The sequence below is a fragment of the Sus scrofa genome, chromosome X (assembly GCF_054392235.1).
Source record: "Sus scrofa isolate SSC_HxYL_T2T_F1_AM1 chromosome X, Sscrofa_HxYL_maternal_Yorkshire_Landrace_v2.0, whole genome shotgun sequence".
NCBI lineage: Eukaryota > Metazoa > Chordata > Mammalia > Artiodactyla > Suidae > Sus > Sus scrofa.
The window spans coordinates 119,800,008-119,827,964 of record NC_139401.1 but is presented as its reverse complement, the minus strand read 5'-3'; the positions used below and the strand labels follow the sequence as shown (position 1 = coordinate 119,827,964).

General features: G+C 46.0%; 1 protein-coding gene across 4 annotated transcripts in view; it reads left to right on the top strand.

The window, feature by feature from the left end:
• The window catches only part of GPC3 (glypican 3), a 434,590-nt gene that overhangs the window by 367,479 nt on the left and 39,154 nt on the right, over nt 1–27,957 (top strand). For 2 of the 4 annotated variants that reach the window (XR_014834641.1, XM_013986449.3), the window contains exon 7: nt 12,562–12,721. Coding sequence is in view for 1 of the 4 variants with exons in the window: in XM_013986449.3 (XP_013841903.3) it covers nt 12,562–12,721 (160 nt within the window). In the remaining 3 variants the exon portion in view is untranslated. Of the gene's footprint in view, nt 1–12,561; nt 13,861–18,352; nt 18,404–27,957 lie in introns of those variants that run through there. The other 2 variants (XR_014834639.1, XR_014834640.1) reach the window with 2 other exon arrangements.

The window sequence follows — 27,957 nt, the reverse complement described above, 5'->3', positions numbered from 1 at the left end:
ATCTGTTGATGGGCATTTAGGTTGCTTCCATATCTTGGCTATTATAAATAGTGCTGCTATGAACATTGATGAAGAGTGCCATTCTTTTGCTTCTTCTCTTTCAACCTTTAAAACTATGTGATTAGACATGAATATTAAAATAATTTTACTCATGTTTCCTGTTTTCTGTGGGAACCCATTTCCTCCTTAGGAATCTATACCCAAAGACTTAGGGCAAGATTTGAAGCTCTCTGACCTCCGAGGAAATGATAACTAGAAACTCAGAATCTGCTTTTTCATCAAGTCCCAGCTAATTTATTTGGGCCAGATGTACCAGGCCATTTATTACACTTAAGAATAATCCAATGCAGCCTTAATTATCTGAAACATATTTTTAAATTCATATTTTTCAAATAGTATACCAGAGAAGAAAAGCCCTGAAATCCTATTTATAAATCCTGATCTAGACCTAGCCTTTAAAGGCAGGAAGCTTTGACAGGGAAACTAGAGGCATCTCACTAATCCTTGGTGGGCCAGATGCCTTCTGGAAGACAGTGAACCCTTTCCTCCAACCATTGAGGTTGACTCTTAAAGCCCTGTGCTTGATGACATAGCTGCTGTGGTTCAAACACAAAGGTTATTTTTAGAGGCAAGAATTCTCATTTCCCAAAAGTATAACCACAGAATGCGTATTTGGAATGAATCAGATTTATCCACTACGACAATAGTAAATGCGCAGATCAAGTCTGTGTAACCTGTGATACCTTGGTGTGCTCTCACTCCGGGACCCCTGCCCTCTGTCAGTGGCCCTCATCTAACCAAGCAGTGCTGTGAGGTTTCACAGATGTCTTCGAAGTCAGTTTTCCTGCCAGAAAAAGATAGATTTTATCCTTGAGGCGTTTCACAGTTCGAAACGGACCTGGGGCCACAAAAGTTGCTAACCTTCAGCAGTGGTGGTAGCCAGGATGCCGTGCCTTCAGCGGGATATTGGACTTGGTGGCTTGCAAGGTTACCCTGCTATGCTTGCATTTTGCTGCCCCACCTGGCAAACAGCTAGATCTGGCCGGCTTCTGGAGGCGAGGCCAGCCTTATGTTTTGTATTTTGTGAGGCTTTGGGACCCTGAAACTGAGATTTATTCTAATAATGCTAGAGATCCTGAAAGAGGTCAGAATTAACCACATTAGGCCAAGTGCTATAGCAAACGGAGTGCTCATCTGGGGATTGGAGGAGGCTCACCAGGTGGCCTTGGGAACCTCGTTCAGCCACCTAGCACTTTGCTTGGCCACATCTCTTCGAATTAGTTGGTTCATTTGCTTTAAAAGATCCTCTTTGACGTCACGTCCGCTTTCTCAAAGGAGGACGCTCCCTCAGCTGGAGGGGACTGTGGGACCGACAGGCAGTCAGTCACTCAGTCTGTCTGTACATCTGTCTAGCTGTCTAGCCTCAGCATATCCAGGGACCCCTGGCAGGTCAGCGATGACCATACCGGAGCAGCAGCAACGGCAGATCAGACCAGGGCTGAAGAGAGAGTGATTGAGAGAATCAAGAGTTGGCGAATAAATGGCTCGTTTCTTTTATTAGCCCATTGGTTCCTTCATTCTTTCAATTACCAAGCATTTCCTAAGCACCTACAATGTGGTAGGCACCGTGCTGGTCCCAGGGCCACGTCCTTTCCAATTAATCCTGGAGTGCAGAAGCCCTCGTCCCAGCCCCGTGCCAAATCCCAGCTGCCGTACAGTAGCTACACAAACTTTTTTCAAGCTAAAAATGGGCACATTGCCTCACATTGCTCTCAGCTCCAATTTCCTTATTTGTCAAATGAAGCTAGTAATACCTTCCCTGCTGCCTCACAGGGGTCTGGGATGGATTGACCAAGAAAACAGATATGGAGGTTGTAAGAATAAATGATAAAAAATAAAATTACTTAGGAGTTCCCATCATGGCTCAGTGATTAACGAATCTGACGAGCGTCCATGAGGACGCAGGTTCAATCCCTGGCCTCCCTCAGTGGGTTAAGGATCCAGCATGGCCAGGGAGCTATGGTGTAGGTTGCAGATGAGGCTCAGATCCCGTGTTCCTGTGGCTGTGGTGTAGGCCAGTGGCTGCAGCTCCGATTTGACCCCTAGCCTGGGAACCTCCATATGCTGTGGGCGCGGCCCTAAAAAAAAAAAAAAGGCAAAAACAAACATATATATATATATATATATATAATTATTTTAAAATTATTTTTTAAAATGAAATGCTGATTGTAATGACATAATAACTAAGATTTATTGAGAGCCTACAATGTCCCAGAGAATGAATCCTACCCAGGCCATAACTGAATGTTAACTGAAACCAAAAACTCTGAATTCATCCTCTTCAGAGATTCAGATCTTTTTTTTTTTTTTGTCTTTGTAGGGCCACACCCTCGGTGTATGGAGGTTCCCAGGCTAGGGGTCCAATCAGAGCTATAGCTGCCGGTCTACACCACAGCCACAGTAACTCGGAATCCGAGCCATGTCTGCAACCTACACCGCAGCTCATGGCAACACCAGATCATTAACCCACTGAGCAAAGGCAGGGACCGAACCCATGTCCTCATGGATACGAGTCAGGTTCACTAACCACTGAGCCACAACGGGAACTCCGAGGTTCAGATCTTACATATTTTTAATACATTACTATATGAGTACTTACTGTGTGCCAGATAGCAAGCTTAGCATTTTACATGGATTATCTCATTTAATCCCTACGATAATGCAAAGCAGAAGATAGATAGAGGCATTATTGTACCCATTTAATAGATAAAAAAAATACAAGGTTCAGAGCGGTTAAAGAATAACTTAGTTATAACAACAAAGCTAGGAAATAATAAAGTCTAGATTTGAACACACGTTTTCTGTCTCTAGAGTGTGAGCTTTTTTTTTTTTTTTTGTCTTTTGTCTTTTGTCCTTTTGGGGCCACACCCTCGCCATATGGAAGTCCCCGGGCTTGGGGTCCAATCGGAGCTGTAGCCGCCAGCCTACACCACAGCCACAGCAATGCAGGATCCAAGCCGCATCTCCAACCTACGCCACAGCTCACAGCCATGCCGGATCCTTAACCCGCTGAGCAAGGCCAGGGATCAAGCCCGTGTCCTCGTGGATGCTAGTCTGGTTTGTTAACCACTGAGCCACGATGGGAACTCCTAGAATGTGAGCTTTTAAACACCATGTTTTGCCACCTCTTGGAAAAGCATAAAACTCTACACAGTTCTGAGCTATTGGTAACATTATTATAAACTTTTTACATTTGAAGGCAGTGGACAGCTTCCAGAAACTGCAATGAACCATTTCTACCACTGGGAGGGAGCCCCACCGAAATAGTTTTTATTTCATCCAGAGTTGGCTTCTTTCACATCCTGGTTGGTTTTACCATCTGCGTATTTCTTTAATTGGGAGGATTTCTTTTCACAAATTTCCACGCTGCCTTCACCAACATCCAGAGACAACCGGGGAAGTGGCAGAGGCAGCGCATGCTGTGGGTAAGAGGCAGATATGGGAGCTACGCTCAGACAAGAGTTAATCTGGGTGTGGCTGGCCTTCTGACTGTCACCACGTGGGAGCACAGCCTCTAGCTGGTCCCTCTGCTCTTTCGTACTGCACATCTCTGCATGCATCCTTAATGCAGAGACCCTTCTTTGTACCGGGAGCATCCAGAAGGGTTTCCTCAGACTCTTAGAAACCTTTCACCCGATCTTCTTTCTGATGCTTCCGTGTTCGGCCAAAGGCGTGTAACTTGTTTTGCTTTACCAGGCCTCTGTAAGAAGCTCTCCGTGTCTGCTACTGTGGCTGTCGCTGCTCCTCCTCCTCCTCCCTGTCTTCCTCTTCGAGATCCCCATCGTTACCCTGAGCAGCAGAGTAGCCATGACTGAGAAGCAATTACCCTGCCCAGACAATGTGCTAAGCACTTTACACGCATTATTCTATTTATTTGTTCAGTCACCCATTGGGTGAATATTTATTGCACATTTATTTTGTACCAAACCTTGTGCTGCACACTGGTAATCGAATCAGACCGTTATTTCTTCTGATTGTCTAGTGGGGTGCAACAGGAGAATATGTAATTACAAACTCTGGAAAGTTCCATGAAGGAAGGATGCATGGGATATGAAAAGTGAAAGGCGCGATTGAATTTAATTCTTCAGCAACCCTTCGGTGTTAATGCATAGCATTATCCTCTATTTTACAGGCAAGGACACTGGAGCTCCGAGAGGTTAAGTGACTTGCCCAAAGTAACACAGCTAGCAGCTAGGCTGAGTCAAAATTCAAATCTATGCTGGTCAGATTCCAGAGCTCACACTTTTAACGGCTCTACTTTATTGCCTCTTCAATGTGAGAAGTGCCTATATAGCCATTCATTCCAGCCCTGTGCACTTTGGGTCTGGCTTCCTCTCAAATGTGTGGCGTTGCAATTGTTTCCAATTAGTTGTGGCTGTGGTTTGGTGCATTCGTTCAAAGAAAGTGTACACGCAAAGCAGAGGTCATGTGCCCTAGGTCTTGTGGATGTGCACGACGTATAAATAATAATGGCATTCGAAACAAGCTGGAATTCATTGGAGGTACCACATTTGTTTCCCATTAGCTTATGCTGTTCAAATACAAACAGTAAAGCATGTATTTACATTGCTGTGGACATGGAAAGCCGAGCCCCCAAAGCATTCCTCCCAGGTTGTATAAAGCTGAGCATCCAGATAGTTCCAAATCAGTTTTGTAAGCCCAGCTTAAGAGCTTTAAAATGTAACCTGGATTCCAGATATTTTTTTTTTCATGCCTAGAGAGAGGTATGTGAGTAGCCAAAAGAGACAAAACCAGCCAAATCCTCAAAATATGTACCAAGCCCTGTATTTGTAGTATCTGGTTTGCTGCTTATCCTTTATTTTTCAAATGCTAAAGAGCTTGAAGTCAAGAAAACGCTTAGCCATGTAGCAGCAGTAATGGAATTTTTCATTCTATTCTAACCAGCTGTCTGAAGTTTTCCGAAACGAACCTGTGTTATGATGAGATGATTGGGTTATTTGAACACAGGAGATGGCAAGGCTGGGAAGAAGACACAAGAGGCATCCAATCACCATGTCCCCCTCCCAGCAACAAAAGACTTTCCCATCAAGGTAGATAGTTCCTGGATAGCAGCTGAGAAAGTGAGATTGAACTGGGGTTTGCAGAAGGCCATGTTTTTCTTGAAGACCTCTGGACTGGGGAGCAGAAAACTATTTATTTTTTACATGTTCGCTTTTTTTTTTTTTTTTTTTTTACTTTATCGGAATATAGTAAAACTCTTCTGGGAGAAGACTTTATCTGTAATGAGGTCTCTCTCACTTACTTAGCGACTCGGTCAAGTTTTATCCCCTCTCGGCGGCGCCTCCCTTGACGTGGGAGACGGGGTTGGCCATCTTCCTCGTTGACACAAATGGATGGTGTGGATTCGAGGATCACGTGAGAGAACTTATGTTCAGCTCTAGCACAGTATGTGGCTGATAAGGTTCCTATCTTTGCAATCAAGATAATTCCAAAAGGCGCATTATTTATACCATATAGACAGATCACGAGTTGCTGCTCTCACCGGTCTCATTTCAGCATATTTGATCCCCCTCAGAACAAGTATGTCATTTGATCTTTGTTCTCCTGTCAACCAAGCATGAAAAGAGCTTGGGCCAACTCTCATTGTCCCCTGCTGCAGTGTTCTTTTGTTATCTTGGTTATGGCTTTAAGAACATGAAATTGCTATATTCTAGAAAGCCTTCCCTTCTCTTACACGGTGGCTCTAATTTTCTTAAGGAATTATTGCAGGCTTTTTGTTTCCTTTTATCACACAACCCTGAGTTCCTGTTCCAAGGCTACCTTTAAATATTTCCCTTTCTAATCAAATGAAGTCACTCACTTTACGCAAGGGTATTTTCATCAACTACAAAGACAAAAGGTCATGCAGTCCATACCTGACTGAAAAGAAAGCGGCAGATGGCATTTACTTTTTTATCAAATGGTTTGAAGAGCATATGCATTAGGATGCAAACACACGTGGGGCAGAGGTGACTCTCATCCAGAGATGGTTTCATTGGGTTTCTGGGAAGCGGAGGGACCCTGAAACAGCCTTTCTTAAAGTGTGGTCTGTGGTTCCCTCACAGTAAGGTGGGGGCCGGGACCTGGGGGCAGATCTAGTTCGCAGTGGGGACCTGCGCTCCACCCCAGACCTAGAAGTCCAAGCTCAGTGGGTGGGGCCTGGGAGCCAGAGGTTTGGACCAACACCCTGGGTGATTCTTATGGAAATTGAAGACTCACTCCCACGTGGAGAAAAATGCACAGACCCTGGACCCAGTAATCCTGCTCATAGGAAACGAAGGAAATAATCCCAAATCTGGCAAGAGTTGCCGAATGCTCCTGATGCTCCATCTCAATTTATAAGAGCAGAAGAAGCAATGTCAACATCCAGGATTAAGAGAATAGTTACGTAAGTGCCCGTCGATCTCTGAAGGGCGCTGTGTAGGTGCTGTGATCGCATCTAAAGCCTTACACGTATCACAGCTACGCCTTACGACGATTCTATGTGGCAGGCATTAGCTTCCTCATTTTACAGATGACATTGAGGTTTAGGGAAATTGTGCAGTGACGTTAATAAGTGGAAAAAGAAAGACGTGAGTAAGGGGGGAAAAGCCAGGATTCTAACCCCAGTTAGTCTGATGCTGAAATACAAGTTCAACCATACAAAAATAGACATGAAAAACAAACCCGACCCTGAAAATACAAATATTAGTTCTTCAAGTTTGAAAACTGTTTTTTTTCACTTATTTCTCTTTCCTTTCATCTTTCTATATCAATACTTATATAATGAAAATATTCTTGTATATGCAAGCAACTGTGATGGTTGGGTGTGAGTCAAACAGAGAAGCAGGGAGGGTGGAAGCAATGGACAGAGCTGGCCAGTGGAGAGGCCTCGTGTCCCTCCCACCTAGGCGGCCAGCCACGCCTGGCAGAAATGTCAGGGATAGACAATGGCTCTGGGTCGTGGACTGAAATCATCAGACCTGGATTTTCATACAGTAGTTTACTTCGATAATCATTATTCTGAGCCCTGGCTTTTAAAAGCTAACAGGATAGTGTCCTGTGAAAATGGCAAACAGTTCATCAAAACGCTAGGTACCCTGGAGTTCCCTTGTGGCACAGCATGTTAAGGATCAGCATCGTCACTGCTGTGGTTCAGGTTACTGCTGTGGCACGGGTTCCATCCCTGGCCTGGGAACTTCTACGTAAAGGGTTAGGCCCTTCGAGTTCACGGATGTGTGTGCAAGGCCCTCCTCACTTTGTGAAGTGAGCATTCGGTCTGGAAGACGCGGTCGAGAGTGAGAGAAGGAACGAAAAGGGCGGTATTGTGAATTGTACTTGGCTGATTTGAATTCTGGGCCAAATACCAGGCTGTGCTAGATCCACCATCCTCACTGGCAGGTCCTCAGCTCTGACCTATTACCCTTCTTTCCACCTTCTGGAGCTTCAGACTCTTTCTTTAAGACATTTGAATGAACAATAGCTTTCTAGGTTTGGATTTGTTTCGATAATGCATGAGGGTTAGACTTGTCAGCAGAGTCTGTGGAATAGAGTTTGAAAGTGTGCTTTAATCCTTCAAAGCTGACGTTGTCTCCCACATGGGAGTAAGAACTAAAGAAGTCATTTCTCTGCAAAGTTTTAAAGGGTTTTTTGGTTTGTTTGGGGGTTTGTTGTTGTTGTTTTTGTTATTTTTTTTTTTTCCGGAACCCACTGCATGTGGAAGTTCCCAGGCCAGAGATCAAACCCACACCACAGCAGTGACAACGTCGGATCCTTAAACCACTGAGCTACCAGGGAACTCCTAAAGTTTATTTTTTAATTTCACTTTAGAAAACTGAAATGCCAGAGGATACTGGGGGCATTGAGGATACCAGGCTGGAAAACAGCCTCTCAGAGATTAGCTACAGATCTTAGCCAGGGTTGTCCAAATGGGCTTAGCTATTCATTCCCAGGTTTTCCTATGATGAATCTGTGCTTTGACTTTCTCCTTTTTCACAAGCCTGTGGAAGCAGCTGTTAAAGAACTAAAGATGCATGCCATTTCATTTTGCTTCAGGTCAGTGGCACACTTATTGAGTTCCTACTATGTGACAGACACTGCATTAAATGCTGTGGGGTTCAAAGGTAAATAAGATGCAAGCCCTAGCAGCTCACAGTCTGGTAGTGGGGCAAAGTCACGTGTGCAGATACATAAAACCAGGATACATACGGAAAGCGCTATTTCAGAGGCACAGATAAAGGCAGCAGTGGTGGAAGAGGGAAAAGGAGAACGAAAAAGACCATCTGTGGTAGCCAGGAAGGCTTGCTTTCGGAAGTGACATTTGAACTTGGCGTGAAAGGATGGCGTGCTTTCAATAGTCAGAAAGGAAAACAGCTCCCATTAGGTGCTCACTTAATGTTTGCTGAAGGGATTCATGAAAGGCACGGATGTGAGCCGTGCTCAAGAAATAGCAAGTTCACAGAGCTGCATGCAACCACCGACTCCCGGTACGTGAATGATTCCAATTCAGGTAATCCATGACAGACATGAAGGAGGTATTTTTCAAAATTAACCTAAAAACGTGTATGTCAAGAGCAATTTTCCTGTAAGAAATAATGGTAACAGAGGAAATCAGGGTGTTTGGGTCCAGCTGAAATCCTATAAAGTCCATTCTCGCAGTACTTGAAGAATAATTTAGGGACCCCGGCAGTCCATGAAATCCACAGAGTCCCAAGGTCAAAATCACATGCACGACAATACTAAAATGTTATTTGCCACTTTCATGGTGCTGATATTTTCATGCATCATCATTTTTACTTGAGATAATGACGGACAAGCCATGGTTCTACAGACTTCAGTATTTGCTAGACATTTTCTTCCAAAGGAACAAACCGAGCCTGACAGTTAAAGGAAAAACTGACAGTATGTGTTGCCAAGGATAAAAGTCAAACTCAAGGTCATGGTAGCACATCTAAGAATTCCAAAATTATAATTTTATCTTGAAAGTTTGAATTTTATCCTTGGCCATAAATATGATTAAGCCTTAACCCTTGTGTATACCTTTAAAGAATACTCTGCGTTATGAAATTTGCAGTATGTTTAAGGTACTTCTGCTGCAAGCGATGTTGATATGCTCCTTAAGGAAAGGCACTTGCGAGATTATTTTAGCTATGAGCTCAACTAGCCTCTTTTTTCATGCAAAGCCATTTTACTGGAGATAAAGGCTGACAAGCCATGGTTATACAGACTTGAGTATTTGCTAGACATTATCTTCAAAAGGAACAAATATCCTTGAGAGCGTCCCAATACTTAAAAGACTTTTTTAATGAGATTGGAGGTGATGTTAATGAAAGTGATTGTTTTGATATCCTATAATGAAAGGTGTCAACATTTGGAAGATGTGCAGAGCTCAGTGAAGCAGTATTTTCCAGATGGTCCATGCGTGATGAGACAAAGTGGCTAAAAGGCCCATGCAAAGTTCAAAACATGCCAATGGATTTTTAATGTAACAGAACATAAAAAGTTTATTGACAGGGTTTCATTTTCAGTATTTCAACGAATCTTTCCCACTGGTTAATTTTTATGTAGTACCAATGAAAAATATCCGCAATTATCTCAAAGACTACTAAAATACTTCTCTCTTTTCCCATTACATATCTGTGAGAGTCTGGATTTTCTGCAGATGTTTCAACCAAAACAACATATAACAACAGGTTTCTTTTTTTTTTTTTTTTTTTTTTTTGTCTTTTTAGGGCCACACTCGAGGCACATGGAGGTTCCCAGGCTACGGGTTGAACGGGAGCTGTAGCTGCCAGCCTACACCACAGCCACAGCAACGCGGGATCCAAGCTGCGTTTGTGACCTACACCACAGCTCACAGCAATGCCGGATCCTTAACCCACTGAGCAAGGCCAGGTGTGGAACCTGCATCCCCGTGGATGCTAGTCAGATTCGTTTCCACTGAACCATGATGGGAATTCTCTATAACAACAGATTGAAGGGAGAAGCAGATATGACAATCCAGCTATCATATTAAAATAGACATTAAAGAGATGTGCAAAAATGTAAAACAATGCCACCCTTCCTTCTAACAGTTTAATGTCAGGGGAAAATATATTTATTTCTTCACTAAAATGCTATTTATGTTAATATATCATGGGTTTCTTACTGTTGTTTTTAAATTAGTGATTAAATAATTTTTAATGTCTGTTATAATTTCTAAGATGGTAAACATTGATACCTAAATAGTCAAAAGTTCCCCAGGATTCCCAGCAAGAGTATAAAGGGGTCTTGAAATCTAAAAGTTAGAGAACTACCTCACACCAGTCAGAATGGCCATCATTAATACATCCACAAATAACAAATGCTGGAGAGGGTGTGGAGAAAAGGGGAACCCTCCTGCACTGGTTGGTGGGAATGTAAATTGGCACAACCACTATGGAAAACAGTATAGAGGTACCTTAGAAAACTATACATAGAACTACCATATGATCCAGCAATCCCATTCCTGGGCATATATCCGGACAAAACTTTCATCCAAAAAGGTATAAGCACCCATAGGTTCACTACAGCACTATTCACAACAGCCAAGACATGGAAACAACCTAAATGTCCATTGAGAGATGAATGGATTAGGAAGATGTAGTACATATATGCAATGGAATACTACTCAGCCATAAAAAAGAACAAAATAATGCCATTTGCAGCAAATGGATGGAACTAGAGACTCTCATCCTAAGTGAAGTAAGTTAGAAAGAGAAAAACAAATACCATATGATATCACTTATATCTGGAATCTAATAAACGGCACACATGAACCTTTCCACAGAAAAGAAAATCACGGACATGGAGAACAGACTTGTGGTTGCCAAGGGGAAGGGGGAGGGAGTGGGATAGATTGGGAATTTGAGATTAACAGATGCAAACTATAGCCTTTGGAATGGATAAGCAATGGGATCCTGCTGTATAGCACTGGGAACTATGTCTGGTCACTTGTGATGGAGCCTGATGATGTGAGAAAAAAAATGTATACATGTATGTGTGACTGGGTCACCTTGCTGTGCAGTAGAAAATTGACAGAACACTGTAAAACAACTATAATGGACAAAATAGAAATCATTATAAAAATAAATAAGTAAATAAAAGAGAACCGCTGGCCTCGCTTATCCTAGCCTGTGGGTCTCTCTTATATGTTTAGATGGGTCAGGTGAGGCGGGGGCGAGGCGTAGAGAAGGGACTGTGTTGGAGCGGCAGTGTGGACATGGTGCTGGAGTGCGAGGTGGTAGGTGGGCTGGCTGCTCGGATACCATGAGAGATGGTTGGGCAGAAAAGAACCCAAATTTTGTGGTGGACTTTTTCTTAAAGAGAAACAAACCTGGAGTCACATTTCACTATGGTACATAGCTGGTTCCGATGACTGGTGTCCCAGCTAGATGGCAGGTGCAGAAGATACAGGTGTATTTTGCAGTTATAATGAACACAGACAGTGAAAGCCACAGAAGCCAAAATGTGCCTGTGTGTGTGTGTGTGTGTGTGTGTGTGTGTGTGTGTGTGTGTGGCATTTTTTTCCGGATACCTCTTCTACAGTCGCAAAAATCTTGCTTTCTGCATATCCGGCACCATCCGTTGTCCACGCTTTAAAAATAGGTGGGGCTGAGAATTAGGACTAGACGTGTGTGGCAGGGCAAGAGCCAGAGCAGCAGGATGGAATGTGGGAATACAGCCCTGGAGAGAGATGGCGAGGAAAGGTAACACGGAGTCGAGACTTGCCCTCAGAGCCCACGCATGCTGCGAGCTGGGCGTCCGAGTCAGTGGAGAGACTTTGGGGAGGTGAGAGAAACCCTGAGATTAGAAAAGCATTGACTGGGGGACCCGAAAACCAGACACAAGAACAAAACAGACATGCCTCTCGTTAGGCATAGTATCTACAGTAAAGCAAGATGAATTTCAAAGCATCTTGTGGAAACTGTGGAAGAAAGAAATATTTTTTAAATGTTTCCAGTAGTCAGGGCATAGGACAAGGCAATTAATGATAAGTATTCATTTAAATGTGTATAAAATGTCACTGCTCTTCTCTTCATTTGGCGGGATGCATTTTGGGGGGTTTTCTTTGTTTGTTTTCTGGGGGTGGGGGGAGTTGACCATGCCCACGGCATGTGAAAGTCCCCAGGCCAGGGATCAAACCCGTGCCACAGCAGCAACCCGAGCCGCTGCAATGACACCAGATCCTTCATCCACTAGGCCACCAGGGAACTCCCATGTGTTGTGTTAATTTAGTGAAGGTCTGATGCAATGTGTGCTCTGGCTACTGGATGGTGGAAGCAGAGTAGAAGAGCGGCGAATCCTGTCCGAGGCTAGGGAAAGGTCCAGAAGGATGAGCCTCTAGAGAGTATAAGCAGAGTACATCTGCGTAAAATGGGAAATGGTTGTTAAGACCGTTTGTGTAATTCTTTTAACGTTTGAAGACATCATCCCTTTCATCACACTGTGAGACCCACTTGTGAAATCTGAAGAGCTGCAGCATTCCTGCTTATTTTCTTGCAGCTCCTGAGAACCATGTCTGTGCCAAAAGGCAGAGTGCCGGACAAAAACCTCGACGAGGAGGGGCTCGAAAGCGGCGACTGCGGCGACGATGAAGATGAGTGTATCGGGGGCTCTGGGGATGGAATGATGAAGGTGAAGAATCAGCTCCGCTTCCTGGCAGGTAATTGATGAGCGCTGGCTCAAAGCTGAGCTGAAGCGCCGATGACTGGGAACTAAAGGCCGGTCGCGTCTGCTCTCCGTATGAGGACAGGATTAGGTTCCACTGAATGTGTACGGACCCCGATTCATTTATCCATTTATCCATCGACGGACACAGGTTGTTTACCTACCTCTTGCCTATTTGGATAAGGCTGCAGTGAACATTCTTTAACTATTGTACCGCTGGGAGGATAATTCATAAAATCACTACCTTTTTTTTTTTTGTCTTTTTAGGGCCGCACCCACGGCCTATGGAGGTTCCCAGGCTAGGAGTCGAATCGGAGTTGTAGCTGCCAGCCTATGCCACAACCACAGCCACGCCAGATCCGAGCTGCATCTGCGACCTACGGCATAGCTCACGTGACGCCAGGTCCTTAACCCACTGAGCAGGGCCAGGGATCGAACCCGCATCCTCATGGATGCTAGGCAGATTGGTTTCCACTGAGCCACGACGGGAACTCCATTACCTCCAATCTTAACTGCTCTTCTCAGCTCCCATCCTACATCTCCAGCTGCTGACGAGGCATTTCTTCCTGGCTTTTCCACTATTACTCCCAACTCTATGTGTCATAAATCAAATTTATCAACAGACCATCCCAAACTGGTTCCTCCCTTAATATCCTTATTTTTCTAATACCACTACCATCTTCCCGGTCCCTGAGGCTTAAAACTAAAGTCATCTTGGACTCGTCTCCCTGCCCTTCATATAGAGCTGGGCACCAAATCACTCTAGATTACTTGTAATTTTTTCTGCTTCTCTCTCTGCTTCATTTCTGTCCCCCCTTTCACCTCCTGCATATGCTATTTCAGTCACATCTTAAGAGGTCCCCTGGCTTCTAGGCTAAGACAAGAGTATTGAGAGCCTTAGGCTAGCAGATTAGAAAACAAAGAATCAGAGACCCAGGCAGAAGATTCTACCAAATTCATCTTGTACAGCTGCCAGGTTAGTCTTTCTGAAGCATCTCCTACCTCTCCCTAGCTCAGCTGCCCTCATCCTATCCCCACTGCCTAGAGGACAATGCTCAGACTCCTTTGCAGAGTTCTGGGGGCCTTCTGGTCTAGCCTCGAGTGCCCTTCCGGCAGCTTCATTTCCCCCCACTAGCCCCACAGGAACCCTGCCCTTTGGCAAGAACAATCAGACTCCTGCCCCGTGAGCGTGAGGAGACGTACTGTTCTTATTTCTGTCTTCATACCATTGCTCACATGTACTTCTATGTTGATATCCATCCCTCTTTTATTTTTTCTTAAGTTACGCCCACCCCTGAAAGGGCATCTCAGGTACGATGCAGTGAAAAGGAGAGGGTGTGGGGTAGAGCGAACTTGTATTTGAACTCTGGTTCTACTCCTTATGAGCTAGCACGACCTTGGGGGGAGGGTTCTTAACCTCCTATCCAAGTCTCTGTTCCCCCACCCATCAAATGGGAATCACGATCCCAACTTCCCAGGACTATTTCAGCAGCAAATCAAGGGAGAAATGTGTAAAGCATCTAGCCCAGTAGCTAGAACATCCTAAGTGCTCCGTAATTGTTAGTTTCCAGCAATGAGCTATTTCACAACCATCTCCGTCTATAGTTATCTCTTTGCTCTGAGCTACTAAGACAAATTCTGCCAATGTGTTCAAGAGATAGTCTGCAGTGGCTCCCAAGTGCCATTCCTAGGGCATAACATGATCACTCAAAACCTGGCATCTTATACAAAGAATGTGGAGGGGTTACCACTGTGGCACAGGGGGTTACGGATCCGACATCGCTGCAGCTGTGGCGTGGGTCACAGCTGCAGCTCAGGTTCCATCCCTGGCCCAGGAACTTCGATAGGCCGTGGGTGCAGCTGAAAAGGGCGGGGGGGAAGAATAATTACCAAAAAAGATGTTGAATAAATGTAGGTAAAAATAATAGGCACTCATGTTCATTGGACACTTACCATGCTCTGAGCACTGTGGCAGAGCTTTACCTGCACTGCCTGTATCATTTTCACAACACCACGGTTCTCCTTCCCACTTCACAGATGAGAAAACTGATGCTGGAAGAGGTAGAGGAATTGGCTTCAGGTCATGCCATCACTAAGGTCAGAGTCAGGATTCAGGGCCAAGCAGTCAGTTTTCAGAGGCCTCTCTTTGGACAAATCTCCTTTGCATTTTGCTACCCCCCACCCCAAAGCTTTTGGCCATCTAAAGGTTGCTCAGATGATTCAGCAAACGGGTGGCTTGTCCCCACACTGACCCGTAGTAAACGCTACTGTTGGTGTTTCTCCAGAAGTCCCCACTCATCCCTCGTCTTGCTTCCCTGCCCATAAGCCACTTCCCTATCCATTTCAAAACACGATGCCACAATTCCATGGTGGCTTAACTTTCTTAACTTGGCGTTTGGTGTGGAACCTTGTCAAGGGCCTTTTCAAAATCTGAATAGATTACATCCACTGGGTTCCCTTTGTCCACGTGCGCATTGATTCTCTCAAAGAATTCTAGTCAATTAGTTAGGCATGATTAACCCTAAGTGCTTTGTAAACTGTAAAACGCTACCCGAATGGTGGGTAATTTAATTTACAGGAAAAATGATGCCTTGCTCCCAATAGGTTACACTTGCCTAACATGTTCAGTGATCCTACCAGCCGGGACGTCCTTGGGCCCCTTTGAAATGCTTCTCGTGGAGAGGAGCCTCGCTGGCCATCTGCCAGGCTCGTGGCACAATCGCTATTTGGAATAACAAGCTATACACTTGGGTCAGCTGTTACACAATCTTACCCCAAATCTGGGTAGATGCCATCTGGTCCCGGTGATTCATCAACATCCACTTAGTCAACGAGACTTGGAACACTGCGTGCCTTTACCGCCATCTCATTTAGAACTTCCAAATTCCTTCCCCCTGAGCCAAGTTGCAAATACAAAAACAAGGCTCAGAGTATGTCCAGACTCTCTTCCATCTCCCTTTGTCCCTGAACAGTTCTTTCGCACCATAACCGGTGAGTGGTCCTACTGGCTGGCTTCCCTGGCCCACTCGTTCCCTTCTTGGGATGCCCTGGATGAAGTGCAGGACACCTCGCTTTGCTTCTTGGCTTTACTTCTAACCCCCACGTGTCCCAGGGCAAAGCCCCTTCCTCTTTTTAGCAGTCAGTTTCTCCCCTTGTAAAATGAAGAGAATGCCAGACGTTTTTCAGACCATTCTAGTGCCAGCCGATGATGTTCATTTATTTGGCTTTGGTCCCTGGCCAGGTGCTTATTGGCCTTTTGGGGACACCTTCTGACCTTGCAGGTCCACTCTTTTCTTCTCCTAAGCTATTTACATGTTTTTTTTTAAAAAGATTTCCCTTTCCCCACTCCCAGCTCCTTTGACTTTCCCAATCAGACAAGCCAGACTTCTTACCAAGAGCTGCCCACACCCGGCCCGAGGCACACCTCTATGCCAGGATGCTAAGACGTTCTGAGTAGTTTCCAGGGCTTCTGGGCTACATTCACTTTTAAACTCTTCATCCTAAAGTTCCCCAAATGCCCTCTCTTTCTATAATTTTTATTTCTAAATGTAACACAGAACTCTTAGCGTCTGACGCTTCTCTCTGACCAGTGAATTTAATTGCTGCTGAGGTGGCCATCACACAATGTCCTCAAACCCACAGTTACAGCCTGACCTCGTCCTTTTCACGTCTCAGAACAAGGCTAACGTGCTTCCCTTTGGGTGGGTTACTTTGTGTCTCGCAGCCTGTTTCATCGGCTTGTGGCAATGACATAAAATAATCCATGCAAAGCAGTTGGAACAGTGCCTGGCACCTAGCAAGCACTCAAAAAGTGAAGTGTCACCTGCCATTAAAGCAACCGGTCTGTTGCCATTGCTGCTGACCTACGAGAGCTCCAGGAGCCTGCAGACGCAAATTAGAAGTAATTGCCTTGTTTATTTGTTTGTTTGTTTAAGACCCATAAAAGGCAATTCAAACCAGATAGCCAACATTCAGCCATATCCCTTACCCCTTGCTACTCCCAGTGGGGTCCATAGCGCGGTGACATCTGGATCATTTGAGAGCTTGTTAGAAATGCAGAATCCCTGGCCCACCTCGAGACCTAGCAACTCATAAGGTCATATTAACCAGATCGCTACTTGATTGGTTTACAGCCATTAGCACCTTCTAATTGAGCTCTCGCGGCATTGCGGCATTTAGGCTGAATGCTGGAGGCATCCAAGAAGCCACTAACCTGTGCCGCAGTGAGCAAAGTATTCTAGAAAGTAGAAGAGAGGTCTGAGGCCCGTCATCCTTGTGACCGATGAGGACGCTTGGGCTCTAGTCCCAGCATAGTTGCTAGCAGTGGGACCTCTAGCAAGTTGTGTAGCAGCTCTGAGCCTCTGTTTCTCCAGCTGTAAAATGGGATAATAATCCTTGCCTACCTCCATGAGTTGTGAAATCAAATGCAATAATGGCTATGAAAGTATTTGTAACCCCTGAAGCACTAAAAATATTTCCAACAACCAAAAGACCAGTATTCTTATTCCAAACTCTCTGGAATCTCTTTGGCTTTCTCAGCAGCCCTAGTTAGCCATGTCTTTTCTCCAAAGGTTGAATTGAGCCCATGAGTTAAAAAACACTCGAACTGAACCCCCATGCTCAGACTCCCTTCCAAAGCTAGATAATCCGTGATGGACCTGGTGCAATAAGCTGACCGTCTTGTTGCCAGGTTGCCATCAGCATTGTTCCTGGTTTTTGGCCTTGTCAGAGCTCTCATTGTAAGCTGTTTGGGAAGCTAACTACTCCCAGTGCTTTGGCGGGGGCTGATCCCTGAGAAGCTCTGCAAGCTCCGGCCATGTGTCCCTGGCCAAGACCTGATGACTAAGCCTCTGAAACATCTGCCCCGTCTCCATCAAGTCTCACCCACACAGAAACACACGCACACAGCCGTGTGCGCACACGTGCATACCTGCTGTTGGAAACACAATCGAAATATACACTTACAGAATACCTCCCAGCAAGAAATACCTATCTCAAGGACATCTGTCTCACCACTCCCTCACTGCTGTCCTCCCTGGACCTGATGAGCCTACTGCCTTCCTAACAGTGAGTCAGAAAACAAAGACACTCTTGTCTCAAGCTGGGCCGAGGAATGGACACTGCAGAAACCTAGTTCTCTGGATGAGGAAAGCGGAAACAGACCGTAGGTTTGAAAAGCCTTTTAGAATTTCTCTCCCGTGGCTCACGCAGGGCAGGGTCAACTCCCAGGTAGCAAAGATGCTGTTGACTCCTTGTTAGGAAGACAGGAGGCTCATCAGTGAGCTCTGGCTGTACCCAGAGTAGTGTGGGCTGGAGCAAGAACAGGTCCTTTCTCCTTTTGTGGCCCTTTAAAAATACCTAAGCTCTGAAAATAGAGTGTCATTTTCTTTTAATTTGTGGAATGAAACCTAGCAGAAGGCGTTCCTATTTATGGCACAGCAGAAATGAATCCAACTAGTATCCATGAGGACATGGGTTCGATCCTTGGCCTTGCTCAGTGGGTTAAGGATCCCGCGTGGCCGTGAGCTGTGATGTAGGTCGCAGATGCAGCTCGGACCCCGCACGGCTGTGGCTGTGGCCGTGGCTGTGGTGTAGGCTGGAGCTATAACTCTGATTTGACCCCTAGCCTGGGAACTTCCATATACTGCAGATGTGGCCCTGAAAAGCAAAAAAAAAATAATTAATAATGCAAAAAATTAAATGGGGAGTTCCTGCTGCAGCACAGCAGGTTAAAGATCTGGCCTTGTCTCTGTGGCAGTGTGGGTTTGATCCCCAGCCTGGTGCAGTGGGTTAAAGGATCTGGCGTTGCCACAGCTGTGGCATAGATCCCACCTGTGGCTCAGGTTCGATCCCTGGCCCGGGAACATCCATATGCCCTGCGTGCAGCCAAGAAAAGACAAAAACAAATGGCCATTTATTGCCATCTGAAACAGATGTTTCTCGTGGAAACATTTGCCCTCAAGAAACTTTCAGTCTCTCCCTTTTCATGGGAGAACTGAAAAGAGAAAACTTGTGGCTTGTTCCTGGTCTGGGAGTGAGGAGGAAAGTGAGATCCAGGCCTAGGTGTGTCCCTCTTGCCACATTCTTCTCTGTCACCTCCAGGCTTCCGCCCCCGGTCACCCCTTCCCAGCTGCACTGAAACGAAGCCATTAAGACTTCACAGCTGTGGCCACCTGAGGCCCTGCACCCAAAATCCCCTCCCTCCAGTCGTGCCTCTACAATCTCGAGGCAGATGAGCTTAGGAAACATCTTTTAAGTCAATGATTTCGATTATTTTTTTTTTAGGGGATCAAATGTAACCTCATATTCCTGCTCCTACCAGGCTTGTGCCCACAGAGGAGGTAGAGGGCTCTTCAGTGGCTTAACTCTTCTTCTAAATTGTGAAATCAGACCCTCACACGTGTGGGCTGGCAGTCACAGGTTTTAATAAACTCGTAATGGGTTGGTTTGGTGAAAAGGGTAAGACTAGTGAAGGAGGAACCCTCTGATGGGCCTTCTATCATGGGTGACCTCGGCAACATTTTCAGGCTTTAGAACAAAGCATATTGCCTGCTGGAGAATGAGTACAAGGTTCATAGGAGAATGAAATGTCCTGTTGGTGGGGGTTTTTTTTTTTTTTTTGGTTTTTGGTTTTATTGTCTTTTTAGGGCCACGCCCATGGCATATGGAGGTTCCCAGGCTAGAGGTCGAATCGGAACTATAGCCACTGGCCTACACCACAGCCACAGCAACGCCGGATCCAAGCCGCATCTTCTACCTATACCACAGCTCACAGCAATGCCAGATCCTTAACCCACTGAGTGGGATCAGGCATCAAACCTGCATCCTCATGGATGCTAGTCGGATTCGTTTCCGCTGAGCCATGATGGGAATTCCTGTCCTGGCTTTTTTTTTTTTTTTTTTTTTTTAATGGAAAAAGTTGTTGGGTCCTGTTCAGAGCTCCAAATGCATGTGGATATAGTAATATATCCATTTCTACTGTTCTGCTGGTAACAAGTCCAGGGCTCGATCATGACAGCTGTCCCGCGATGTCTTCTGGTGTGAACACCCCAGTCCTGCTTCCCTTGCACTCCTTGGAAACGCACCAGTCGAGATCGTTGGCACGTACGTAGCAGGTTTCTTCCCACTCAGGATCCCACCTCTGGGATTCTCAGGCGAGATCTTGTGGTGACTCCCTCCAGCCTTCTTTCTTGGGATATTGGTCCCTCAAACATGTGACCTCAGTGGAAGGGGGACCCCATGTCCTGCACACTGGAAAGTAGATCCCATCTGGTGGGTGAACAGGATACCCTCCTACCCTTGGGTTGCTGAAGCTTGAGGCATAGAGGGAAAGAAGGGCATTGCATCCACATCGTCAGACAAGCTGAGTCTCGGTTCCGCCTCTGTCACTTCCCAGGGTTGACCGTGAACAAAGTCACTCACCTCCTCCAAGCTTCATATTCCTCATATGCAAAAATAATGCAGAAATCTTTCCTGACCTGCCCGCTTCATAAGTTGTTGAATGAAACACACGTGATAATGGATATGAAAGTCCTTTATAAACTGTAAAGCCGTTGCCCACTTAGGTACTATTATTAATATTATTTCGTACCATTGGGTCATACATTAATTGTCGTTGCCAAGAGCCCGCAGCTAAAAGTATAAATCACATCCCCGATGTTCTGGCCAACAGATTTCTCTATAATGTGCTCCCTCTTTTTCATCCCCAAGGTGGCATTTTCAGTTACTCATTAACTTGTTTTCAGCCCAGTGAGAAGGTATTTAAACAATGACAAATATGTCTGCTGAGTTGTGTAAATAGCCAGTCACACAAGTGGAAGGCACCTACATCTTGAAAGCATCTAGGCTAGTTCTGCTTTGTTTTCTTTGGTATTAGCGGGGCAGGGAGGGCAGGGGCGGACAACGAGTTGGGGAGGGGTCAAGAGAGGGGCCCTGATTCTTTCCATTCTCTCTTGCTCTTAGCTCCAAGCAGTCTGCTTTCCTGCCTTGGTCGTTTCTTTTAGAGATCAAATGCCACAAGCAGAGCTCACTCCAACAGCGCTTGGCTCCCAGATCCACCCAGGAGGTTCTTGCTAATGGACTGACAAGACAGCCAGTCCCACCTCACCCCAGAGCTTTGTGCAGTCCCCCTGACTCGCGAAGGGGTTTAGATGCATGTGCTCACGGTGATAGTACTTGCCAGTTGAGTAAGTGTACCCCCAAAGGGGCCATCCCCACGCCATGTCAACTAGAGAATTACTGCAGGTGGGTGGGTGATGGCTGAGAGTGAGGCAAGGGAAAATCTTCCTCTAAAGTTGCCATCCCTTGAGATGCTCTAGGGAGTTGGTTTCTTGTTCTTTGAGAGGACATCTTCTGGGGTTCACGCTGGTGGGCGAACCTGCGACACTTCCCGTCTGAGCCGTGCTGTAAAACTTGGACTTGTTGCTTGGCCTTGCACGTAACTCTAAGAATTGGGAGAGTGTTGGGGATAGTGTCAGCCATCAGTGACCACTGTGTTATATTTTATAATGAATTTTCAAATTAAAAGGTGACCAGTGACTATGAGTGTAGCTGAAGGGTGCAATTGCTTTTCTCTGAATGATGCCATGGTGGCCAGTTGAGTGACAGCCTCCGCTGAACAGTCGTCGTCTGGTGCAGAGAGAAGGAAGAGAAGGGCAAGGGTCTCCCCTCACTGCTGGGGAAGGGGAGGCAGCGCCAGCAGGAAGGTGGCAAGCCGCAAACCTCTAGCTGGGCTGCCAGGTAGAAGTGAAGCCGTCCCAGTAGAACAATGTCCCCACGGGATCTGGGAGATCCAGCTTGGGTGCCTTCTGATGGGAAGTGCTCCCTCCAAAAAGAAATATCTCATCCGAAAGAGAAAAGATGTGATGTCTAATTAAACGTGGGTGGTGGTCCGAAGTTCCTCTGAGGAACAGTGGTCCCGAGGGAGCCGAATCAGAGGAGCCTGCAGGGTGAGAGCAGCAGCATCCTCGTGGCTGCAGGTGGAGGTCAGATCTGAAGCCAGGCTGAGGTCCTGCTCTGGGAGGAGGAGGGGCTCAGAGCCATCGAACGCCTTGCAGTCAGTGACCTTCCGCACGGCCCCTGAAACGCCACCCGTGCACGCACATGTTATCGAGTCTCTCTTTCTGATTCAGACACTGCTGTCCTTGAGCTTTTCTTAATACGGTGAAAAGAATAGAGGTACAGCCATCACCTCTTTCTCCCCCTTATCTGCCTGTGCCAGGCACAAGGAGGTTTCTCGTTTGCTTTCGTAGGAATGAAATTACAGGCGATTTTTTTTTTTTTTTTTTGGTAAGTCTTCTGGAAAGGAAATCTTTTTCTTTACGGCCACACCCATGGCATATGGAAGTTCCTGGGCCAGGGATTGAATTTGAGTTGCAGCTGCAGCAATGCCAGATCCTTTAACCCATGTCATTGGGCCAGGGATCAAACCTGCGCCTCAGCAGCAACCCGAGCTGCAGTCAGATTCTTACCCACTGTGCCACGGTGGGAACTCCCTGAAAGGAACTGTTGTCATAGAGCCTGCCTACATACACACCGAGCTAAGAGATGTTTAGTGATTCAGCAAAATGATCCATAGCAGGGATGGTTCTTAACATCTCTAAATATACCTACTGACTTTTATTTTTATTTACTTTTTTATCTTTTGGCGGCCAAACCCGCGACATATGGAAGTTCCCAGGCTAGGGATCGAATCAGAGCTACAGCTTCCGGCCTACGCCACAGCCACCAACATAGGATCCAAGCCGGGTCTGCGACCTACACCACAGCTCTCAGCAACGCCGGATCCTTTAACCCACTGAGCGAGGCCAAGGATCCAGCCTTCGTCCTCGTGGATTCTAGGTGGGTTTGTTACCACTGAGCCACAAGGGGAACACCCCCTACTGATTTTTAAAAAGTGCCTTTGGATTTTGTTTTACAAGCCTAATGGTATGGCTGATGGTAAATAAACCTTTCAAGGTGAGAAGAGAAACACCAGTGCAGACAGAATCTCTTAATTTGTAGCTCATTGGTGGATTTCAACAGTAATATAATTACCAAGTACAGAAAAATGGAGTAGAGGCTGCTAGTATCTAAGAAGAGTCTGTGTCGGAGCAGGGGCCAATCTCATTGGCAGCTTCAGGATGGCGTTCTGGGGAAAGGGGTTTCCTTGATTCACAACGAGCTCCTCAGGGCAGCAAAAAAAGGCTTCGTCATCCTATGTGTACACCTATCAGCGCTCAGTCACCTGCCGTGCCCCGTAACTGTCACTTAGCAGATGTTTGAGAAATACTTGGTTATCCATGTGCTATGTTTACTTGTCAGCATTTGCTTCTTTTTGCCTCCTATTTGGTGGCCCTCACCCTCAGTGCTTCTTTAATTAGCTTCCTCAAAGCATCCTTCATCCTCAGGCAGCCGAAGTGACATTGTGAGCAAAGAGATAGGAGCTCCCTATTCCAGTCGACACAAGGGTAGGGGCTCCTGTGAGGGGGAGGACACGCTGCGTGAGACATTGTGTGTCCGCAGCCTCGGGTGCATCTTAGAGAGTCAGCAGGAGGGTGAAGACTCTGCAAATGGGGTCGGTGGCAGGACCGTGAGAAGAAGGCGTGATGTTGGGTCTACACCAGGGCAGAATTCGGGAGACGTGCGTGTTGTCTTCTCCTATTTATGGGTCTAGCATATGGAAGATGAGGGTAGATCTGGACCCATTAGATGGAATTTAGGAGGAGATCTATTTTGACTGACAAAAGGATGACGCCTCCAACCCTTCGAGCTCTTCCTGGGTGGAATGCATTGCTCCAGGAGGCAGTCAGCTTCCTGACTCTGGAGGTATTTGACTAAAGCTTAAGTAACCATATATGAGAAAGATGGGCAGGCAGACTTTTCCACAGAGCAGTTCTTTTCAACACATCCCAGTCTGTCACTCACAGCCTCTAAATTTGTTTCCCTACCATGAGTTCCCAGTTCTTTCCAGGCTCGTGGCCTTCCTGCCCCCATGTTAGAAAAGCAAACTGGGATACAGCGCCTCCTCTGGCTACAAATGGTCAGCCCCGAGGGCTGAATGGCCAATGTCCATTGGCCATTGTCCCCATTCACACCTATCTTCCTTCCGACTCCGGCCTCACAGCATAGACCAGTGAGTGCGTCTCCGATAAAGACTGGATTATTTTGTTTGTTGTTTTGTTGTGGTTCCTCCCACATCTGTCGGGGACCAATACGTGTGTAAAATGAAATAAAATAAAAATGAATTGCTACAAAAATAAAATGACAAAAAGGCCTACAGAATACAAGCCACCATTTTTATTTATTTATTTATTTTGCTTTTGTTGTTGTTGTTGTTGTTGTCTTTTTAGGGCCGTACCTGTGGCATATGGAGGCTCCCAGGCTAGGGGTCGAATCCGAGCCAGGTCTGTGACCTACACCACAGCTCACGGCAGCGCTGGGTGAGCAAGGCCAGGGATTGAACCCACAACCTCATGGTTCCTAGTCAGGTTCATTTCCACTGCGCCACGATGGGAACTCCAAGCCACAATTTTTAATTCTGAGACTCAGCAGACCTAAAAATCACTTACAAATTGCTATAAAAATGTCTAAGTGGAGTTCCTGTCGTGGTGCAGTGGTTAACGAATCCGACTAGGAACCATGAGGTTGCAGGTTCGATCCCTGGCCTTGCTCAGTGGGTTGGGGACCCGGCGTTGCTGTGAGCTGTGGTGTAGGTCGCAGACGCGGCTTGGATCCCGTGTTGCTGTGGCTGTGGTGTAGGCCGGCGGCTACAGCTCCGATTGGACCCCTAGCCTGGGAACCTCCATATGCCACAGGAGCGGCCCTAGAAAAGGCAAAAAGACAAAAAAATTTTTAAAAATGTCTAAGTGCTTACTTTACCTTCTGAACTTTCCTCCTTGGAGCTTGACAGTAAAGAGCAGAGCAGCAGGCCCCAGGCTGCATGGGGAGGACTAGCCTGTTCTCAGTGTCTCTGCCTTGTGCCTCTCCTTACCCCTTGGACCCCGTGGTGGAATAGACTCATGAACGGGGCCTGGGCCGTGGTGTTTGGGCCCTGGCTTTCACTGGCTCACAAGAGCCAATTGTTCCTTTCAGAATTTTCATCAGCCATTTTTATTTTTTTGGCTGCACCTGCGGCATACAGAAGTTCTTGGACCAGGGATCGAACCCACACCACAGCAATAACCAAAGCCACAGCAGCGACAACACTGGATCCTCAATCACTAGGCCACCAGGGAACTCCAAACCTAGCTGTTATTAAAAATTAAAGTCTATGGATTTATAATTAGATATATGCTATTAAAAACAAAACAGGAGTTCCTGTTGTGGTGCAGTGGTTAACGAATCCGACTAGGAACCATGAAGTTGCAGGTTTGGTCCCTGCCCTTGCTCAGCGGGTTAACGATCCAGCATTGCCCTGAGCTGTGGTGTAGGTTGCAGACGCGGCTCGGATCCTGCGTTGCTGTGGTTCTGGCATAGGCCGGTGGCTACAGCTCCGATTGGACCCCTAGCCTGGGAACCTCCATATGCCGTGGGAGTGGCCCAAGAAATAGCAAAAAAGACAAAAAAAAATACTCAAAACTCATCACATCATCATTATTTTATAAGAAGTACTATTATCTATGTTCTCAGGGTTATTTGTGTCTAATTGTGCCTGGCCGGTGGAAGTACTATATACTCTTCCCAACCCTGTGGGTAGTACCTTCACATGGGTAGGTTGAAATAGACCATGATAGGAGTTCCCATTGTGGTGCAGCGTAAACAAATCCAACTAGTAACCATGAGGTTGTGTGTTCGATCCCTGGCCTCACTCAGTGGGTTAAGAATCCGGCATTGCCCTGAGCTGGGGTATAAGTCGCAGACTTGGCTCAGATCTGGCGTTGCTGTGGCTGTGGTGTAGGCCGGCAGCAGTAGCTCCTATTCAGCCCCTAGCCTGGGAACCTCTATATGCTGCAGGTGTGGCCCTAAAAGGCAAAAACAAACAAAAAAAAAACCAAAACAACAACAAAGAAATAGACCATGATGGAAAATTTACACCCCAGAAGTCACCAAAAACTGCACATCAGGGCTTGACTTATTGTTTTGTTGATTGTCTAGAATCTAGACTTAAGAAAGTGATGGGAAAAAATTTTAATAGTGCAGATTAAACTTGATATCGTGTTGTCTCTATAGCTGTTACATTGTGAATAGCACAATACATTGAGAAACTATTCTTCCAGTATTGGAAAATTGTTGCTCGATTCAGCAAGAAAAGTCACTCCCATCACTGATGAAGGAGTGACGTTCCCGCATACACCTTTGTTATTTCATTTTTGTCTTGCTCCTTAATGTAAACCCACACATCAAGTGTGTTCTTGCAGGAACTTGCTTGTTAATCGCATCCCTGGTTTGGCCATAGATGCCAGAATCTGGCAAAAAATCAGTGAAAGCTCTCTGAGAACCAACTGGCTATATGGAATTTACAACAAAGAACATCATATAGTTTTTATTATTTGTAAATTGTATGTTCCACATCCTTTATTCCAGCAAACTTTAAAAATAAACCAACATGTATGCTTTTTTTTTTTTTTTTGAGAGCCAGTTGTTAAACATTTTACTAGCACACCATGGGGTAAAGGGGGTACTTTAAACGATTGTTTTCCTTCCTTCATCCTTAAAGCTTCTAGGATTAAATCGCTAGCTCTTTCTACCACAAGTGGGAGAAAATGTCTCTCTTCCAAAGTTCTGCCGGCCAATGAAAGAGCCCCGCATTTTCAGTTCCTCTGCAATCTAGCAGTAGGAATCCTGGAATTGGAAACTGAATTTGGAATTAACCAGATTCAGATACATTTTTTTTTCTCAGAACCCATTATTTCCTGTTGAACTTGACAGACTCCCACTGAAATCTCTGTGCTAACCAATGAAAATGTCTTCAGCCCCTATCCCAAACTTGGATGGGAGTCTCATCGGCCAACTCATGGGGCACCAAAGCAAGACCCACCTTCAGAGTTGGGTCTCCCTGTACCAGACAGCGGGCCTTAAGACAAATGAATACCCTGGACTGGTCCTAGCCCTGGTTTCACAGAGCTAGAATGGAACTCTTAATATCAGGTTACATTGTGTTGGCTTGGTAATAATTTTTTTACCCACCAACCATATGGGCAGAGGTTGAAAGCTAAATTTGGAACACACCCCCACTCTCCTTGGTAACACTTCTTTCTTGTTTGTGTAGGGAGGCGACATATTACTCACACTCACATAACAGCAGCAGTTGCTTAGAGGACTGAGGGATGACACTGTCCCCAAATGTGGTTGGATTGGGGAATTGGAGATTTTCTGGTTGGAGAGTGTGCAGCGGTGCTCTAGAGCGCCTGCCCCCGGTGTGTGCACACAGCACTAGAAGTCTAAACCAAAAAAGGAACCTAGGAATTTCGTGCTGTGGGCTCATAAGTTCTTTATCATTTTTAGTCAACAACCCGAGAGAGAGAGCACTTTTCTGCACTAGTATCTTTTGGACTCAGGCTTGTTGGAGCATGGAGCCATGCATTTCTCTCTCCGTTTCTTTTCTTGCTTTTTCTTTCTTTTTTTTTTTTTTTCTGTTCTAGCTTTCCTTCTCCCCACACACCACTCCCTACAAAATGGTCATTGGAGCGGGGCAGATGGATTTGGTTTGGGCAGTGATCAGGATTTGGGCGGGATCTGTGGACATCCTGCACATTTCAGTTCTGGGGCTTTCTGCATCCGCAGGTCATTCTTCAGCCTAAAAGAGGATTTTTAGCATCTCAAAGGAATTTAGAATGAGGTTCTGCTTAAGGAATGAAAAGAAAGGAGCCTGCCTTCCTTTGGGAAGAGTCTTCCTCCTCTGCCGACCTGAAGGCAGAAGGGCCTTCTCCTTGTTGCACCCACCCCACCCCACCCCACCTGACCCGTCCCAGTTCCAGCAGGAATGAGGAAGGATGCGGCCAAGTCTCTCGGCCCAGCCATTCCTCAGTCAGGCCCAGCCTATTTCGCCAGTCTCATCTCCCACTAATCCCTACCCTGCCCTCTGCTCCAACTACCTTGAACTTCTCACTGTTCCTGAACTGGCTGTTCTGCTCTTTAAGGCCTGCCTGGGCCTTTACAGATGCTTGTATTTGCAATATACCTAAAGCACTTAGCTCAGTGCCTGCACCTTGGTAGGTTCTAGTAAATGCCGGCCGATCATACTGTGCACATGCTGGCTCGTAAGCCCATGAAAGTCTCCCCTCCTCGGCCTCTAAAACCCAGCTTAGATGT